Genomic DNA, 18,691 nt, shown 5'->3' with positions numbered 1-18,691 from the left:
GTCAAGAGAGAGAGACTATGATGGAGGAAGACCCTAAATAATCCATCTGTGATCCAGGAGGCGCTATCAGATGGGGAGCATACAAATCACAAACCTTCCTCTGCAGCAAGCAGGGTCCAATATCCTCAGGGTCCTAAGGCTCCACTCTCAAAGACTGACACTTCACACTCATTAGTGTCAGAAAAAAAAATAGTTCCAGCAATTAAATATGCATATATTTTATTTAGTTTTATATTTTTAAGATCATTACAAAAACAAGAGGTTTTCCTTTGCAGCCCACTTCAATAGGAGTGTTGTCTTAAAGTACTTGGAATATTTTTATTTTACTGTAATTTAGTATCCGTTATCATTTCAAAGATCCTTTTCATCAACCTGCAGCAAGGCAGAGAGAACCGCAGTGTGGAAACATCCTCTCACCATGGTTCACAATCAGAAAAGTATTCCACCGGGGCCATGTTCACCTGCAGCAAAAGCCTCTCTCCGGTGCTCGCTCTGAAATTAAACTGGAATGGTTTTCATCCATTTACGTTTCCACCTTATGTGCAAGTTCTCCATGCGCAGCGGTGGCTTTGGAACAATTTTTTCTGTCTCTCATCCTTATGTTTTGAATTATTTGTGTGCATTTGTGCACTTGTCAAATTGATAGTTTTCCCAATAATTGATTCTGTTATTCTTAATTGAAAATGGTGTCCAGGGTGATTGATGAACACATCATCTTCCAGGTAATGATGTGTGTAACAAACAGAGAATTGATCCGAAACATTGCTCAGCAGCTAGTCGTTCAGTTTGGTGAATTATTAGTTCGGTACATTACACATATCAGGCTAAAACAAAAGCACGTTTTATCATGTTCATCTCCTGTCTCAAGTATTTAGAACCTTCAATGAGAAGATTTATTGTAAGAAAAACTGTTGAGTCAAGAACGTGTTAAAGAGGTTTATTAATTTGGCCTCTCTGACATTCTTACCAAATAAAGAGGTGATGAGAACCTGAAGAGGAACATTACAGTGTGTGACAGAGAAATATTTTCTTCTCAGCTGCACCCTTATCGTGAGTGCCCTTATCGAGATTCTTCATCTAACTCAGCAGTCCGGTTTTGAATTAACCTCAAGTCAATATCATGGCCATCGATCATGCTGACAGGAGCAGACTTGTGAGTGCGACATTGGGAAGATAATCATCTGAAGAGGAAACGCCGTCTCCTCTGGCAAGAATGCTGCTTCGCTGATTAGAATGACCGAACCACTTGTGGTTGGAGTCTGAGGTGAGACAGACAAAAGTCAGAGACCGTGACAGCCGTTGATCGGAAAAATGCATCAGATGGAGCTTAAAGCTCAACTGCTTGCAGATGCTTTTGTTCTCTGTCACCATGTGTGTATCAACTTATTAATAAATGCCACACCATGTCATAGCCACAAGATGAATTACCATACAAACTATGAAGAAAAACATCCTTCCAAACACTTTATTTTATTTTTTTTTATTTTATTGTATTTCAGACAGTCATTGCCCTGCTGCTTTTTTGTGTGCCTGAAAACAACTAAATTGATTACTGATAAATTGATTAATTGATTAATACTAAAATCAGCAGCAGGACGGCGCATATTGTTCAGGAGGAACATAACACTGCCTACTGTAGAAGAACTCCAGCTTAATACAAGATGGCACTATTTGCCTTTTTGTTTCTAAATATAGATTGGCTCAACGTCCCGAAAAACACAGTCACATCACTGAGTGATTAGGAGTTGTTACAGACAAGCTTCACTGTCATGCTGCTTAAAACTCTGTTTGATAATTAACATTGTCATAGCAATTTTATGCTATGTGGCCTGTTGGTAATAAATCAGGTGGCATTTAATGTAAAATAAGGTTTTGTGCAACTGTAGAAAAATCTAAAACATAAATATACAGTACACTTGGTGCAGTGGTTAGAGTTGTTGCTTCACAGTAAGAAGGTTGTAGGATTGCTTCCCGACCTGGGGCCTTTCTGGGTGAGTTTACATGTTCTCCCTCTGCACACATAGGTTCCCTCCCACAGAGCAAAAACATTCATGTCAGGTGGGTTGGTAATTCTAAATTGTCTCCAGGCATGAGTGACAGCGTGAAAGGTTATTTGTCTCTATGTGTCCCTGTAAAGGACTTGTGACCCATCCAGGTGTCCCCCGCCTCTCATGCAGTGACTGCTGGAGATAGACGCCAGCTGCCCGTGGCCCAGAAAGGACAAGTGGGTAAAGAAATTATATGGATGTTTCTATGCCTTAACTTTCCATTTGTTCAAATGTACTACTGCAAATTATGCATTTTCTTAAACATTTGTTTAGTGTTTTTGATAAGTTTTGGTAGACTAAATAAATGTTTTTATTGTACTGTATCCTGTCAGTTGTTTGGTGATAATGAACAAAATTGATGGAAAGCGCTAAAGCACTTTGAGTCGCCTTGTGCTGAAAAGTGCTATATAAATAAATGTACCTACCTACCTAAAGAGGATGTCTTATTTGAAGTGATTACTTTGCATCTTTTCACATGTCAAATTATTGTAGACATCAATAAATACGTATATTTGTTTTTGGACATCTTTTCTCTATTGAATATGAAGTCTTTTCACTTTTCAAACAGTTCAATTCAAACTATTTTAGACCTCGATGGAAGGTCTGTTGATAAGACGGCTTTTTGCACTGTGTATAAAATGTTTCCATTTTGCTTTTAAACCACATTTACTCGTAGCTTAGGGGGGGGGCAAAGTTGTCTTTTCTGTATTTTAAACAAAAGAACAAAAGCAAATTAAAGAATTGTATTAACTTTTTATTAAACTGGGGGAAACAATCTTTACCAAGCTAAATCATCTAACAGACTGATTAAACCTAACTGAGAAAAACTAATTAAATCATAATGCTCCTGAAGTTTCAATTTACAGGGCAATCGGAAAAAAATAAATAAATAAAATTACAAATAAATGACAAAAAATAAACTACACACCACTCTATGTAAAATTAAAGAGAAATAAGAATTGTAAAATGCAAAACATGCTTAGTTGGTTGTATTATTGTTTTACATTAATGTGTAGAAATGCTTGTTCTAATTTTTATTTTAATTAAAGAGCTGAAAATGGGTTTTCGAAAAAAAAAACCCTTGAGTAAAACTGTCAACAGCCCAGCCCTGTTTCATTACTAGTCTCCGTCTTAATATTTGTCGCATTTGTCTGTCCTATTGAATAATTTCAGCCCAATTTTCAACCCAGTTTGTGTATCTTTCACACTTTGCCCTCAAAAGTTAATAACACCTTGACTTAACAATACGCTGCCAAGAAAACAGATTGCTGGAGAAAGATTGAGCTCGCACAGAAACAGCTTCAAATTAAAAATAACTCTAATTTGCTTACATATAAATAGAAAAAAAAAATTACTTGTGTTTATATTAGAAGCCATTCATATGGTAATACTTTAGCCCTTTTCCTTTCTCTTGGTTTGGGCTGACTGACACTTAAGCATCCACACAGTCCAGGAGCCAAACAAAGCTATTTTCATGAACGGACCATTATACGAGAGCTGCACGGGGAATCTGTGAGAATGCAATCCAGGTGTCACCGCCCCTTGGTAATCTCTCTCGTCTTCAAGAATTCATTTTCTCAGCAGCTTCACTTGAAAATGACATTCTGACACCATTTACATGGAAATCACTTTGGGTCCTCATCTGCAAAAGTGGTCCTCGCACAGACAGGCCCTCTCTGAGGGCAGGATTATAAATGGACGTAAACAGATTTCAGAGAGAGAGAGAGAGAGAGAGAGAGAAAGAAAGAAAGAAAGAAAGAAAGAAAGAAAGAAAGAAAGAAAGAAAGAAAGAAAGAAAGAAAGAAAGAAAGAAAGAAAGAAAGAAAGAAAGAAAGAAAGAAAGAAAGAAAGAAAGAAAGAAAGAAAGAAAGAAAGAAAGAAAGAAAGACAAGTGAGCGGATACTAAAACAAGTTAAAGTCAAGGGCAGAGCTTTGGGTATTAAGGGATAAAGTAGCAATGGAGACACTGAAGGAAAGCATAATCTGGGAAATTCCTTTTTTCTTCTTTTAAATGTGGATGCCCTCTCCCCCTTTCTTTGTCACAGTTCCTTTAACGCTCTTAAAACACACACATACACACAAATGCAATCACCACAAAAAGAGAGAGCTGTAAAGATTTTCCCTCAAAGAAGAAGAGAAATCTTCCCACTAAGCTCAGAGCCGAGTGGGACTTAAAGGGGAATGCATATAATGTTTAATGTATGGTTTCAGGATTTACCTCGCTCGCAACGAGAAATCTATGAATACAGAAGCTGTCCTGTCTTGTCGAGATCAATCATTTCTCCGTGGTGGTCACGACAAGTCAACCCTGTGATGTGAAAATGAGTGCGAACTTTCACGAGGACCTGCAGTGGGGGAAAAAAAGGGTTGTTTTGGTGAAATCATAAAAAATGTGTCTCAAGGTCCGTAAGGACAAATAAGCAATTTATTGTACATGTTCAAAAAAAGGGCATGCACAAGGTCACCTGAGACCTCAAACACACTTGTTTTACACACAAAATAAAAAGCTCTGTACACATAACACAACCTAATACAATATGGGATTACTTTGTGAAATTATTAATCAGTCCAGTTTAACGTTACCCGTGTGTCAGATCTTGGTGAGTTTCTGTTTAAACGTACAAATGAAATCAAGTTCATGTGAGTGGATTAACACTGCCTCCACCTGGCTTTACCATTGCACTACTCAGGAACCATTTCACAATGCAGACACTATTTCCTACGGTGTGCTTTTGTCACAACGGGGCAGGGAATTCAAATCGCCATTACCATAGTAATAAATATTATAATACAGAAATCCTCAGTTTGTATGAGGAAATGAATCTAACTTTTTACACTGAGCAGAATAAAGTAATAAATCTGGTGTTTTGAAATGGGGTCTGTGGAAAGGTTACAAAAATGATATCTTACTTGTTAGAGATAACTCTTTAAAGAACCTCAGTTTTGAGAGAATGAGTTTAGTTTTGACAGAAATGACAAGCTAAAGGCTAGTCTGAGTGGGGCCGGTACCAAAGTGAACCGCTGTTGTCGTCGAAGAACCCTAGTCTTAAAAAACTCATAGTAGTTCTTGTGAATGTTATTTTATATACCTTTACACTCTATCAGCTTTGCATTTAAAGTTATTTACATAAAACTATGAGGTTGCCAGTTGCACAAATATGAGCAGAAGCAGCCCAGCGGTAGCTCTTTTGGTGCAGCCAGTATCACTTCATGTGAGGATCCTACCTGTTTCTCTTTTTCCTAAAGGTGGTGCTGTGGGTCTGGTTTCACTCTGCTCTTCACTTCATGATAGCAACTCATGAAGTTCCAGTTATCTCCAATGAGTCATCAACACAGCTGCTATTTAAATCTGACTGAATTGAACTGTCAAGTGGGTGATCACTCATAGTCATGATTTACCAGTGTTTTCTACTTAAGGTTGTTTGTACTTACCTCAGTCTTGTTGTCCCTGTTGTCGTTGCACCTCTGGTTACCTGAAGACAGCTGGACAGATGATTGTTCGCTTCTCTTCTGCCAGTTCCAAACCATCTGAGACAAGGCCTGCTCACACGAATTTACCTGCCTGACCCACTCTCGACCAAACCTCTGCAATGTCACCTGGACATCCTGAATCCTCTCACCTCCTGGAAACCTGTGTAAGAAAACAAACAAGACAAGATAAACAATATCCCATCAACCTTTTGAAACATGTTTGAGACTATTCATCAGTTGCCTCTCTCTATTTCAGTGGACCATTACCTCTTCACCCAATACTACTTCTAATCTGCATACTTGTATTGTAAATAGAGTAAATAAGCCTTTTAAAACGTTTCTTTTGTGTCAGTCCATGGGTTCAGCTCATTAGTCTATAGATGTAAATGTGCCACTTCAGGCAGGAATGTCAAAAAGATTTATGATATAATCATGGAATGTAAAACTTGACAACGTTATCAAACAGCATTTGCATGAAAAGCTGTGAATTCTTTGAAGCTGAAGTTGTTTAAGATAGCAGGAAACCCTTTTTGCCAAGCTGTTAACTTGTTTTTCTTGTCAGAATTAAAAGTAATAGATCTGATGTATCCCTCTAAAGCGCTTCAATGTTTTTGCAAAATTTTTGATAAAGTGTGTTGACTTTAATTAAAATTACTGCAGAACTGTTAAATTACACTCCCACACAGACAACTAGATTTAACAAACTAACCAAATGAGCCCACTGTTAGGAAAGACCACCTTAACTGCAGGGTGCACAGCAAATCTTTCATTACACAAGCAAATTAAAATATTCAGAGAAATCTGATGACAACATGCAAAGACAGTAGACTTTCATGACATATTACATGTGGTTTTGATTGGTTAAATCAGTGCTTTTTTTACACAGAATATTGACTCAACTTGCTCAGCAAATGGTAAAGTGTACTTTACTTAGAAAAAGCCTCTCTGCACCATCCACGATGAACAGTTTGCTCTGAGGTTTTTATTGTTTTTTAAAAAGAGATTTACCTTGTGTTATTTGGCGAGCTTACAACAATGTGATGCCATTAAATCAGCTGTTGCCAGGCTACAAGCTCAACATGACAATTTAATTATGACCATTTCTGGGGATTTTGAGCAGGCTTCTCTCCACCACAGTGCTGGCTTTCCAAATGTTTGTCAACAGGTTTTTTTTTGTCATTTATATTGTAGAATATAATTAAAATTTGGAGACTGATAAAGGGTTATTCGATTTCACAGCTTGAAATTGTTGACACGAGTACAATTATTCCTCTTGGCTGTCAAAGAACAGTACAAAAAAATATATTACTCAAACCACAAAGGAAAGCAGCCATGATTAATGTTGCTTCATCTGCCATCTCTCTAATGGCATGTTTTAAAGACACTAAAAAAAACAAAACCTTTCTCCATCCTAAACATGTTTTTAATAAATTAAAATAAAAAACTACTCAAGTAAAATACAACAAGAACAAAGTGTTTCATTTTTTCCAAGGGTTAGTCACATATATGCAGCGAGTATAAACCTTTGGTTTAACTTGTTTTGAGCTTTAATAGCTTAAAATTCAAAGAGGTCAGAGTTATTAGTACAGCAAAATTAAGCCATGGGTACTGGTCAAAATATGCATTATCCACCACAAGGACCAAAAAAAAAGCTAATAACCTTTTTTTTTTCTTTTTCATCTTTAACATATGTGAAGAAAACATGGGGAAAAACACGGCATCACACTATGAAAATTAGCAAAGATGTATCAGCAGCATCAACATTCACACTGCACTTATAGCTATTACTGTATCATATATTATATTGATAATAACATAAAACAAACAGTAAGTAAACAAAAATTAGGGGGAAAAGGCCATCAGGAGTTTAAGTATTGGCTAATATATGACTGGAGGTTTCAGGAAAGATATGTTTGCAAATATTCTTACATTTGTTGCTTTTGTTTGAAATAGTTCAACTCTGACAAATACTTCATTCTACATATAGGCCTTTAAATTTAAATGATTTATTACTGTTAAGAAAATACACACGCAAGCCTATATAATATAAATGCATTACAATGTAACGTTATATAAATTGGCCAACACACAATTGTAGTTTTTTTATCGTGTGGGTTGAAGAAGCGGTGTAAATTGATAGGTGGGCAGGCGTGACGTCATCACGTACAGTAGGACGTCTCGGAAAGGATAAACAAAAAGGAAGGAAGCCTTCGGCAACACAATCGCGGCAAAATTGGTTTAAAATTTTAGCTTCCAAGCTATAAGTTAGCCGCTGCATGCACCTTTTTATCGCTTAGACAGCTGCTGCCGGGCGTGTAGAGTCATGGACGACGCCTTGCTGTTCCGTATGAGTGCGTTTTCCGACCAAGGAGGGAGAAAATACATGGAGGATGTTATCGAGATAAGAATCGAATACGAGCCGACGGCGTCAACAGACGAGGATTATCTAAAGTCGCAGAGACATGGAGGACAAGGAAAATCGGAGGTTGAGCCTAGCGAACAGACAGTAATTGGGACGCATGTCCAGTCGGGTCCTGGTACCGCAGCGTGGGTAGAGACTTTATCCGGCGAGGACATTAGCAGCATCAGCACCTCCGTGTCGGCCGAGAAGGACGCGGCGCGTGTTGTTGACGTTCGGAAGTCCGTGGCGTTTTTCGCCGTTTTCGACGGCCACGGGGGTCGCGAGGCGGCACACTTTGCGAGCGAGCATCTGTGGGATCTGCTGAAGAGACAGCGGGGCTTTTGGTCCAAGGACCACGGCGAGGTGTGCGCCGCTCTGCGGAAAGGGTTCGTCGCCTGCCACCACGCGATGTGGAAGGAGCTGCGTAAGTCGTGGAAATACACCCAAATGCGTCTCAGCTGCAGCGTGTTGGCACACTGTCACACCGAGCAGCATCTTTCTCTCCCCCACAATCTATCCTTCTGCCCAGGCTGCCATCAGACTCAGCATTTAAAGTTTAAAACCACATGATAGGTTTATCGTCATAGCTTATTTAAACACATCCCAGTCCAAGATAAAGGTGGATTGCCAGAAAACTTGCAACAACAAAAGTTTAATAGTGTCACAGCAAATTTAAGAAGATGGACTGAAAGTGCACGAGGTTCTGCTGAAACATGTTATTGTAGTAACATCAATCATAACTATTTTATTCTTGTTTGTAAAATATATATTTTTAAATGATTTTTAATCAGGTAAAGCAATCGTTTGTTTGGGACTTAAGCACTGATCGTCCAAGTGAGCAAGTGTTTTTCTTTTTTTTATTAACTTTTGTAGGTAATACAATCAGGGTTTTGATAATGCCTAAAACAAACCAGAGGTTGCATAAAAAGTTGTTTTAGCTGCTGTTTCAGAAGTGCTCATTTGCATCAGATTTGGTCACAAGCTGAAAATGTTCCATGCCCATGGAGCTAATGTGTTATGAATAACTGTTTTGAAGATATTTGAAAAAACAAAATGGATGATAGCACCGCTTTATTGACTTATCAAAAGACTCTAATAGTCAGAAACTCTGTGTTTTCATCACCCTGTAAAATCAGAGGCTTCTAAGCTTTTGTGTGCTCTCGATGTATCCTCCTAGCTAATTGTTACCACTGCACTTTTGAATGAAATCTCAGTATTTACACCTTTTTTTCCTCTTACAGCGGAGTGGCCGAAAACGATCACTGGCCTTCCCAGCACATCGGGCACCACAGCCAGTGTTATTGTGATCCGTGGAGTTCACATGTACGTCGCCCACGTAGGGGATTCAGCAGTGGTGGTTGGAGCGAAGGAGAATGACGCTGATATCACGCTGCAGGCGCTGGAAATTACACAGGACCATAAACCCGAGCTTCCTAAAGAAAGGGAAAGGATAGAGCGACTGGGAGGCAGGTGGGTATTAAACAGAATTTTTAAGAAAAGAATTCTTTCATGGATGTGCTTGTTGAAGGTCAAAGGCTTTGCCAGATAAGCTAAACGACTCCTTCATCCTTCCAGCACTGCAGTATATTGTATTAGGCTTTAAAAAACAATGATGTCGATTCGTGTCTGTGTCGTTTTCACTGCAGCGTAATGAAGAAATCCGGGGTGAATCGTGTCGTGTGGAAGAGGCCCAGGCTGACACACAACGGCCCCGTGAGGAGGAGCACCGTCATAGACCAGATCCCGTTTCTGGCTGTAGCTCGATCTCTTGGTAAAGAACGCCGCGGTTTGTTCTGGCCATAAAAATGACACTGAAAACGAAAAATCCGAACGTTTTATTCCTGGACAGGTGATCTGTGGAGCTACGATTTCTACAGTGGAGAGTTTGTGGTTTCTCCAGAACCCGATACCACCGTGATGACCCTTGACCCCAAACGGCATCGCTATATCATTCTGGGCAGTGATGGACTGTGGAATATGATGCCACCCAAAAATGCAGTTAACATGTGTTACAGCCATGATAAAATGGTGGTATGTAATGATGTCCCTAATACGTTACACATTTCAAAAAAAAAAGAAAGAAAGGATTAAATGTCTTCTGTGTTGCAGTATTGTTATGAATTCAGTCCTCCTTTTGATCCTGATTTCTGAAGGGACCAAAGGGAATGTCTTGTGCCCGGAGGCTGGGATGCACAGCTCTCCTGTTTTGGAAAGAGCGCATGCTCCGAGCAGACAACACCACGGTCATCGTCCTGGCCCTGCAGGAGCGAGGAGGCCCACCCATCCCTATGCACCGAGACGAGATCGTTGTTGACATGGCTACAGGGATCGACCAGATTCCGTACCCCGGAACACCTTACAACACATGCGAGATCCAGAAGGTCAGAGCCAGCGCTTTGCTGCGTGTTCTCTTTGTAATGTCTCATTAGCACGAGCCAGACTAATCTTAAAGGCAAAAACAAGATTTCCAGCTGCAGAGTTGCTGCTCTAACAACAAAAAAGTCTAATGCATGATTTTACTGTGTGTGTTCATTCCTTTTTTGTGTATTTCTGTGTTTTTTTCTTTTGTTTTACATTTATGTTCATTTTTATTGTAATTTTAGTGCTCACATCTATTAAAATCAAAGGTCACAGCAGTCATTCAAATCAGGGGATGATCGGTTCACCAAATTACTCTTTGTTGTTTTCGGCGCCAACAGGCGGAGCATGAGGATGGCATGTTTTATGAAGAGGATGAAATATATGGAGAAGAACATGAGGAGTGGACATGCCTGGAGTGGTAGTGAGGTGACTGCTCAGTAATAAAAATGTGTCAAATGATCCATAAAACTACCAATCAGTGGTCTGTTTGTTAGCTCAAGTTTGAATCTGGCGGCAAAATGAAGCTGTCTGGAATGAAGAAATTCCAACAGTCTGTATCATCAGTCACAGTACACGTACTGCTTTACTCATTTAATAGAACTGTTGCACATCTGTTTATGTGACTAGTTAAAGCAGTTTACAAACACAGACTGATAAAGAACAGATGAGTAACACTACTGTTATACTGGAAATAATTAATTAATCCATAGGTTGGGATCCTTAAAAGGTTGCTAAACTACATAAAATACAAATAACAACAATATGCAATTTTAAAGACTTTATAGTTCATGCAGGATGGTATACTAATGGCTTTCCCACCCTTTAATCCAATACAGATGCAATATACATTTTGCAAATTCTATTCAATTCTACATGTTTGGACCCTCGTAACAGGCATTCCTGCATATGCCACCATATATGGCAAGATAGGAACCACTTTGTTTTGTCATTTGCTCTCGACACTGTGACTGTTGTAGTGCTTAATGTTCTGTCAGTGAGTTTGTTTCTGTTTGTGTTTAATATAGGATTTCTGCTTTTTGGCTGTTCGGGGCCTTTGTGTCGTATCTATTGTTGCCATAATATGACAAATGTTTGGTGACTGTATGGACAGCAGGCCGGTTTAACGTCTTCATTTTTAATGTCAAAAAAGGTTAAAAAACAAAAACAACTGGACTTCTATTCTGTAGCTGAAGACGTTTCGCTTCTCATCCGAGGAGCTTTCTCAGTTCAGAAATAGAGAGTGTGGAGTTGAGCTTTTAAAGCTGAGATGTGATGTAAGCTGGATTGCTTGCAAATTGTTCTCGCTCTCCTAACAATCGAGGCTCGTTAGGGTCCTTGTTTGTCTGACTCACTGATGAGCCACTCTGGTCACATGAGTGCAGGTGTTGATTGGAGTGAAACTGACTGGGGATCAGGCCTAAAGCTCCATTATATGTTTTTGAAAGCTGGAATCTGAGACCTCCTCCTCTGTTTAATGTTGGTTTCTCTCTTTTGACTTAGCGAAACGTCTTCAACTACTGAACAGAAGTCCAGTTGTTTTTCTTTTTTTTAACCTTTTTTAAATTTACCATGGCCTGGATGACTGAGAACCTACACCAGCATCTTCATTTTTACTACAAAGCCATGCTAGTATTTTTTTTAGAATGGGGTTTGTTATTGTCTTGCTAAATTAAGCAAAATCTTTATTTAAAAAAATACATTGTTTGAATAGCTAGCTGCAATGCCCCAATGTGTTTATATTGTTCAGCATTAACGTTGTCCTCACGGATGTGACAGCTAGTGATGCAATATGCTCTGCAACATCCCTGTACCATCGCACGTAGTCCTGGAGGAAGCAGCATCTGTTAATTAAAAAGAGGATATCGAAGTCTGAATGATCTGTTGTCAACAAAGTGATCAACTGGGTCGCTCAGAAATACGAAGCAATCCAATTACCACCAGTTTGACAGACTTTAAAAACCTGTGATATAAGTGAGCAGTCTTGTGCAACTGGTTTTTAAGCTTGTCCTGAAACAAGTATTTGACATAAACAAGCAAACGGACCAATCAACCTGGACAAGTGACTTTAACCTATAAACCAGATCAGTTTCTTTATCTCAACTGAGCCCTTTAACAAACCTGACTCTACACAAACTTGAGGTCCACTGCTGAAGATGCTTCCCAAAATTTAAATTTAAAGATGTTTTGTTTGCTAAATTTTTTGATAATCTTCACATTTTAATTCCTGAGCTAAACAAAGGAGATTGAAACTTGAATGACACCAGCCTGTGTCTTGGTGGCAAACAGTTTTGGTCAGCCATTGAACTGATTTAGAGCGAAGCACCAGCGTTGAATACTGAGAAGTCAGACTTGTCTCTGTTGGTGTTGGAGTTTGCCTTTGCCCTCAGTTCTGTTTAAAGTTTGACAACATAGTATATGGTTCTAGCCACGGGGCTCAGGGTTTCAATTGCAGTTGGCTTCAGATCACATCTCTGGTTTTACCACAGGATGTGGTCCCGTCGGGAGTCGTGAAGTGTGGCCGCCCAGCAGGTACTGTGGGAGTTTGCAGACAAGTGTGAAAAAGTCAGGCGGAAAATTAGCACCTCCGAGCCTGAGGCCAAGACCCACAGGCACAAAAGTGTGGATTACTACCTTTCGGTGGCGAGTGAGCTTCTGCATTAAGTAGGGACGTTGAAACATTATGGGGTCTTGATCAAAAGTGGGGGTAGAATGGGAGTTGGACAGATTGGGACAGAACTGACAGCTGCGTGAATAATGCACTGGCCCGTCGTGGGAAAAGACAGAGTCAAAAAGAGACGGTTTTGACACAGTTATGCATGAAATGAGACAGGTAGTAGATTTGATCCGCTTGACAGAAACTCACCGTCAAGTCACCGCATCTCCATCTTAAAAGAAATCAGTTGGGTTGGCGAAGGTATGGAAATTATTTGGCATTTCTTAGAAAAGCTGCGTACACGCTCTTCTGGGTAGACGGCCCAGGGCAAACCCCAAACCTGCCGGAGGGGTCCGAGTAATGTCTGCTCCGACTGCCGGCCCTGCAGCCATGTCCAATCTACTTCGGTATGCTGTCCGGAGAGTCATTCAGTCACACCCATGCACATTTTTGGGATGACTGCAGTCAGCCGCTGTTGAACACTTGTGGAGGTGAACAGAAGAGGCGGTGGTAACACACTCAGGCTGGTGTGTGTGACGCTCACTGGTTGTGTAAGCTTGTTCAGCTGATTTGTAGGCATTACACCAACCTTTACCTTTACCCCTATTTTAGCTTTATTTGAAACATGTTGCCTGCGTAAAATGCACATTTTCATTGAAAATATCTAAATAATGGTAAATTTATTATTATTTTGCCAATCATTGCAATTTTGTGTACATTTTACACTAAATAATTCTCATAGTACCCAGTAAAAAACACATATTTTAGGCTTCAGTTCTGAAATTATAAGGTTTATTGAATAAATATTGTTGATATTCATATCACTTTACTGTACCTGTCTGAACTACTCCTTCAATGTTGTGATACAAGATCCCAAGACACCTTTACCAATAAAAAATACCAATATTTTATCCATTTAAGAGCACATATAGGAGTAGCAGAACTTGCCCTCACAAAGTTAGTATATTTTCTTCTTATATTACTTAATAATGCAGAGCACCTAAAATCAGTTCCATAGATCTGTTGATTATATTTTATTTACTTTTGAACTTTTTATAAATACATATATTTTTTGTCTTTTGTTGTTTTTTCCTTTTTACCCACTTTTATTAATGTATCTCATGTTAGTGCTAGGTTTAAAGATATGTTTAAAGCTTGTTTTTAAATTCTGATCATAAAACACTGTTGAAAATAATTTGTGTTCATGATATTTCGATGTGCATTGTGTGACATATGGAATTTAATAGTTTCATATTCCTGCTCACATGTAAAAAAAAAAATGTTGCTTTATTTCTTTCTGCCTGTTTCAGCCGGGTGAACCTTTGGATGCTCCCTCCTCATTCAGAGACAGTTCCACCCCTCTGGAGCAGGCGTTCTGCCTGTACGAAGCAGCTTTCTGCGCCACCACCCAGCTCCTGCCCGATGCCGACCCCACGCCGTGCCCTTCAGGCGCTCCGGCCAACGTGTTTGAAAAACAAGACCCAGCCACCCAGATGGAGTCGGCTGCTTCCACTCCTGCCGTGAAAAGGTCCCGCCGCTCCTTACACGGACCCCCCGAACTGAAAGCTTGTTCTTACCACCACCGGCCCCCTAACAAGGGTTTCTCCCAGAAGACACTTCACGGCAAAAAAGAAAGTGAACAGTCCCCGCAGCCCCACGATCAAAACACAGAAACGAGCTCCGCTAAGGAAGGCGACATTCTGCCGCAGCACCATAACTCTGCCTTGTGGGTGTGCTGAGTCTCATCTCCCCGCTGACACTACATGAGTAATCTGCATCATGTCATCTACCAGGTGTGGCAGGTACTAAATGCATACTTTTATACAAAGCCTTTGTAAATTTGTGAGATACGGTTACTAAACGCGTTCTTGTTTTTTTTTTTTTCGTTCTTGTTCTCCTCCCTGCTCCCTGTCATTTTAAAGTTGAAATATCTTTAAATTCCTCAGTTTGCTCTATTTTTGTACTTTAAGGTCTGTACAGTGTATCCAGAGGTGTATTTTCAAGCAGATGCATCACTGTAATGTGACGTAACTTTAATTTAACCAAACTGAGACCCATGTGATCTTCTACTTTAGCTTTTATTTATGTTTGAATTAAAAAAAATGAACTATTTTAGATTTATTTTACATGGTAATTGACACGTCGGTAGCTGTTTTTGGAGGTCAGTACCTCAAATCAACTGTTTGGAGTTTTGGAACATGTGCTGCCATGGCAGTGTCTGAAATAGCTTGATTATTAGTCTACATTGTATTTTGACTCCATTGAAAGCAGTGGTCTGAGGAGATTATGCAGGTACTGAATTTAAATCTCTTTTTTTTAAACTTTTAATTATGATCAACCAATGTCCACTATCGAATTGACTGTTTATATTTCTGCAAGTATGTTAAATCAGTCAGTAAAAGCATTACACACCCTTTAGTCCCATCTGTCGCAAATGCAACTATGTATTTGGATTTGAGTGAACTGACCATTCAGTGGTCTTTTATGAGTTTCGTACTTTTATATTGTGCCATTCCAAGCGCCTTCATTTAGTTTTTATTTTCCATCTGGACTGAGAAGCTCTTCTTAAATTGTGGGCGTCGTTGTCCCTTTATTTAAACCACAAAGGCAGTAATAGAGGTTGTTGACTTCTATGGGTGTCAATGAACTGCAAAGGTTCTTATTCACAGTGCACTACACAACTTTAGCATGTCTTTCTTTGTTGTTGTGAGTTATTTTGTGTCTATTTTTATGGGCTTCAGTTCCCTCAAACAACACTTTATTGTATGCAAGTGCCATGTTCATATGAAAGTGAATAAAATGATGGCAGCTCAGTTACTTAAACAACTCATTTTTTCTTCTTTTTTCGTAAAAGGTTGTCATGGTTGCCTTAGCACAAAATCAGCAGTATGACATGTTTTTTTCCTTTATATATATATATATATATATATATATATATATATATAAAGGCAGGATATGTTATATGACTGTGGTTGTGCCTCAGCCATTCATCATTTGCATAAATTTGTGTAATTTTTCCTGTTTTTCTGCAGCACAGTGAACCTGCTTCATGTGCTTAATGCTCTCTTATTCGGAGCAAATTTTGTACAGTAAGTCAATATGCAACAGAAATGTGTACAGTACATTAATATGCAAAGTATCTGGGTTTTTTAGGAGTCCGGCATGCTCAGATCGACTCTGTATTTTGTGACTTGTCCCCAGGTAATGAATGTTAATGGGCATGTGGTGTGTTTTGACAATAACAATATTTTTGTCCGACTTTATATCTACTGTGGCCAATTTTTATTGTTTACTATATAAAGTATATACTTGGAAAGTGAGTAGATCTATAATGTCTGTGTGTTGTAATAAAGTTCTCATTTTTTCAAGTGGTTTTCTCAAGTCTGCTTTGTTCTTTAAACCAGATCTTTGTAGCTGAATGTGATGAGAAATTTAAACATTTTTCTGTTTTTCAAAGAGAAATTTAAACTTTTGCAATATATTCTCTTTCGAGACTAACATCGAAACAAAGGCGATGTTGCACATGCTATTGCAGCATTATCCAGCAGATGGCAGCAATGTACAAGCATTAGCTCAGAGGTGTACAGTTAGTTGCCTCTTCAATCATTTTCTCTTTTGTCTTAACAAAAGTCTCTTGGTATTCTAAATTAGCACAAAAAAACAAACATTTTTATAATTTTGTATTTTAGACCCATTCTTTCCTCTCTAACAACTGAGTGTTTCCTGAACCAGTTGGTACAACTCCACTTAAAGCGGAATAATCCAGTTCTATGCCTAACACTTATCTTGTTCAGGTTTCTGTCAGTTTAAAATCATAATTTCTCAGGACTAATCTAAGTATGGCATCAGGCATAGTAAGATGTTAATTTGTAGCTTTGTGGTTCTATTTTTTTTGGTTCTTTTTGCAGTCAGATGGGAGTTTAATTTGCCCTTCCGAGCAGTCTAGGTTAGTTTCAAATCTCAGCTTGACCCCTACCATTAAAGTTAACCATCATTTCCTAACGACACCCAAAACCATTAGAGCAGCCTTGAAGAATGCTGCAACTTAACAGTGATTCTTTACAAGCAGCAGCAAAGATCATTGTATTTTTTTTTTTTTTTTTATGAGCAGGGGTGCTAAAACATAGTTAGCTCTAAAACTGTTACAAAGAAGGCCAGGCATAAAAACAAAACAACATAAAACTAAATTTTTACTTGTACTGAAGCACACCTAGCCACTAGAGGAAGTCAGAAAAGTAGAATTTTAAGCCTCCCAACAGCCATTACTTCAGCAAAAAATGGAATGACTCATGAGGATGTTTATGCAGAAAATGTTCAAAGGGGTGAGCAGATGAGGAGCCCTGATAATCTTGGAGACTCAAAAAAATCAAAAAGAGTAACAGTATTTCAGGAGTTGTATTATGCTGTTAGCATATATTATAAAGTATTTGAAAAATACTTTAATGTGGGAAATTGGGATACATAGTTCTACTTATTTCTTATTTATTTATTTATTGCAGTTGATATTACTAATTGAGCACAGCACAGTCACTGTCTAACTCTCTGAATTTTGTCCTATTCTCTTTTAAATTTGTATTTACAAAAAATGTACACATACAATCTCTTGATGCCCTAAATACTGATAAGAATACTGATAAGAGGAAACTGGCTTTTTTTTTTTTTTTTTGCACTGCATAATGTTATTCTGATGAATTTAGACCTGTTGTTCCTATTTAGGGAGAATACCCCCTTTGTATATAATACTACTAATAGTTCAAAATAATGTTTGTCTTTTATGGTTTTTGAGGTTCTACTAATTCCAATTTCTAGTTAAATTAAAAAATGCACACCAAACAAAACCCAGGACCAGCCTTTTTGTTGGCTAGTTCCAGTGCGACTTTTAAGTCCTTTAAGTAGTGCACAGATACTGATTGCAAAAACACAAAAAGGCAGCTTCTGTAAACTGGTTCCTGCTGGCTTCATTTCCCAAAATGAGAAAAAGCAGCAACAGTTGTTCAGTTAGTATATGTCTATGCTCAGGACTCAGGAGGATAAGACTGTCTGGCAATGGGGTGGGTACAAAATTTATAGGGGCAGTGATATCTGTTCACCACTACACTTTCGTCTGTGACTTGAAGTAAAGCCTTTCACCTTTTTGCCTCTGAGTGATCAGTTAAACTCCTCCGCTGCTCAGATCGAGGACATTTTGACCGTCTGTGTCTAAAACTTTACGTCACTGCATGTAGACTTCAACAATGATCTGCTCAGCTCATCTTTACCAAGAGAGAATCAAAACAATGTTCATGAAAAGTGAACAAACAATACACATAATTATATTATTTTATTTATTTGTTCATTCAGATCCCCATTAGCTGCAGTAGGACTACAGCTATTCTCACTGGGGTCTAACAGAATTATATTTACATAAAAGAAAAATCCATACATTCACCTTAAACAAAACAAAAACAGATAAAGATATTTGCACTTTCCCTTTACACAACCTATTGCAATTATTCTTTCTACATTCTGCAAGATTATATATTATAACTAAAATAACTTCATCTGCTGATGTCAGAAGGTAAGTGTACACTGAGTTGATGTTTGCAAATGTGTTTTTATTTGTTTTAGTCCTATTTATTTCTAGCTTTGAGAATAAAAACAAAACAACGGTTCAGAAGCTGCTGGTAACCACAAGTATGAACTGCCTAAATATTGGCTACACTTTCAATAATTTAAAAAATAGGCCATAAATACAGCTGAATGTAACCCCCCCCCCCC

The 18,691-nt window shown here is 38.6% G+C and overlaps 1 protein-coding gene and 1 long non-coding RNA gene across 3 annotated transcripts; one reads left to right on the top strand and one right to left on the bottom strand.

Annotated features, from left to right (window-relative positions):
- Positions 1–3,008: 3,008 nt before the first annotated feature.
- LOC119617581 lies at positions 3,009–5,737 on the bottom strand. The gene is made up of 3 exons (XR_005233913.1): positions 5,481–5,737; positions 4,267–4,393; positions 3,009–3,724 (listed from the first exon to the last, which is right to left on the bottom strand). It is a non-coding gene; the product is annotated as an uncharacterized LOC119617581 (long non-coding RNA).
- Positions 5,738–7,702: 1,965 nt separating this feature from the next.
- LOC108233924 (protein phosphatase 1D-like) lies at positions 7,703–16,307 on the top strand. Of its 2 annotated transcripts, XM_017412708.3 has the most exons (7): positions 7,703–8,344; positions 9,162–9,390; positions 9,567–9,691; positions 9,770–9,951; positions 10,074–10,301; positions 10,620–10,707; positions 14,245–14,380. In XM_017412708.3, exons 1-6 carry the CDS (start codon positions 7,843–7,845, stop codon positions 10,701–10,703), a joined length of 1,350 nt encoding a protein of 449 aa, XP_017268197.1. In that variant the 5' UTR covers positions 7,703–7,842; the 3' UTR covers positions 10,704–10,707; positions 14,245–14,380. The 2 variants fall into 2 exon arrangements, with proteins under 2 accessions (XP_017268197.1, XP_017268196.1); XM_017412707.3 differs by lacking the exon at positions 10,620–10,707 and having other exon boundaries at positions 14,245–16,307.
- The last annotated feature ends 2,384 nt before the right edge of the window (positions 16,308–18,691 follow it).

The sequence above is a fragment of the Kryptolebias marmoratus genome, linkage group LG13 (assembly GCF_001649575.2).
Source record: "Kryptolebias marmoratus isolate JLee-2015 linkage group LG13, ASM164957v2, whole genome shotgun sequence".
NCBI classification, from domain to species: Eukaryota; Metazoa; Chordata; class Actinopteri; order Cyprinodontiformes; family Rivulidae; genus Kryptolebias; species Kryptolebias marmoratus.
Note: the sequence above shows the minus strand (reverse complement) of the source record. Positions and strands in the feature narration are given on the sequence as shown.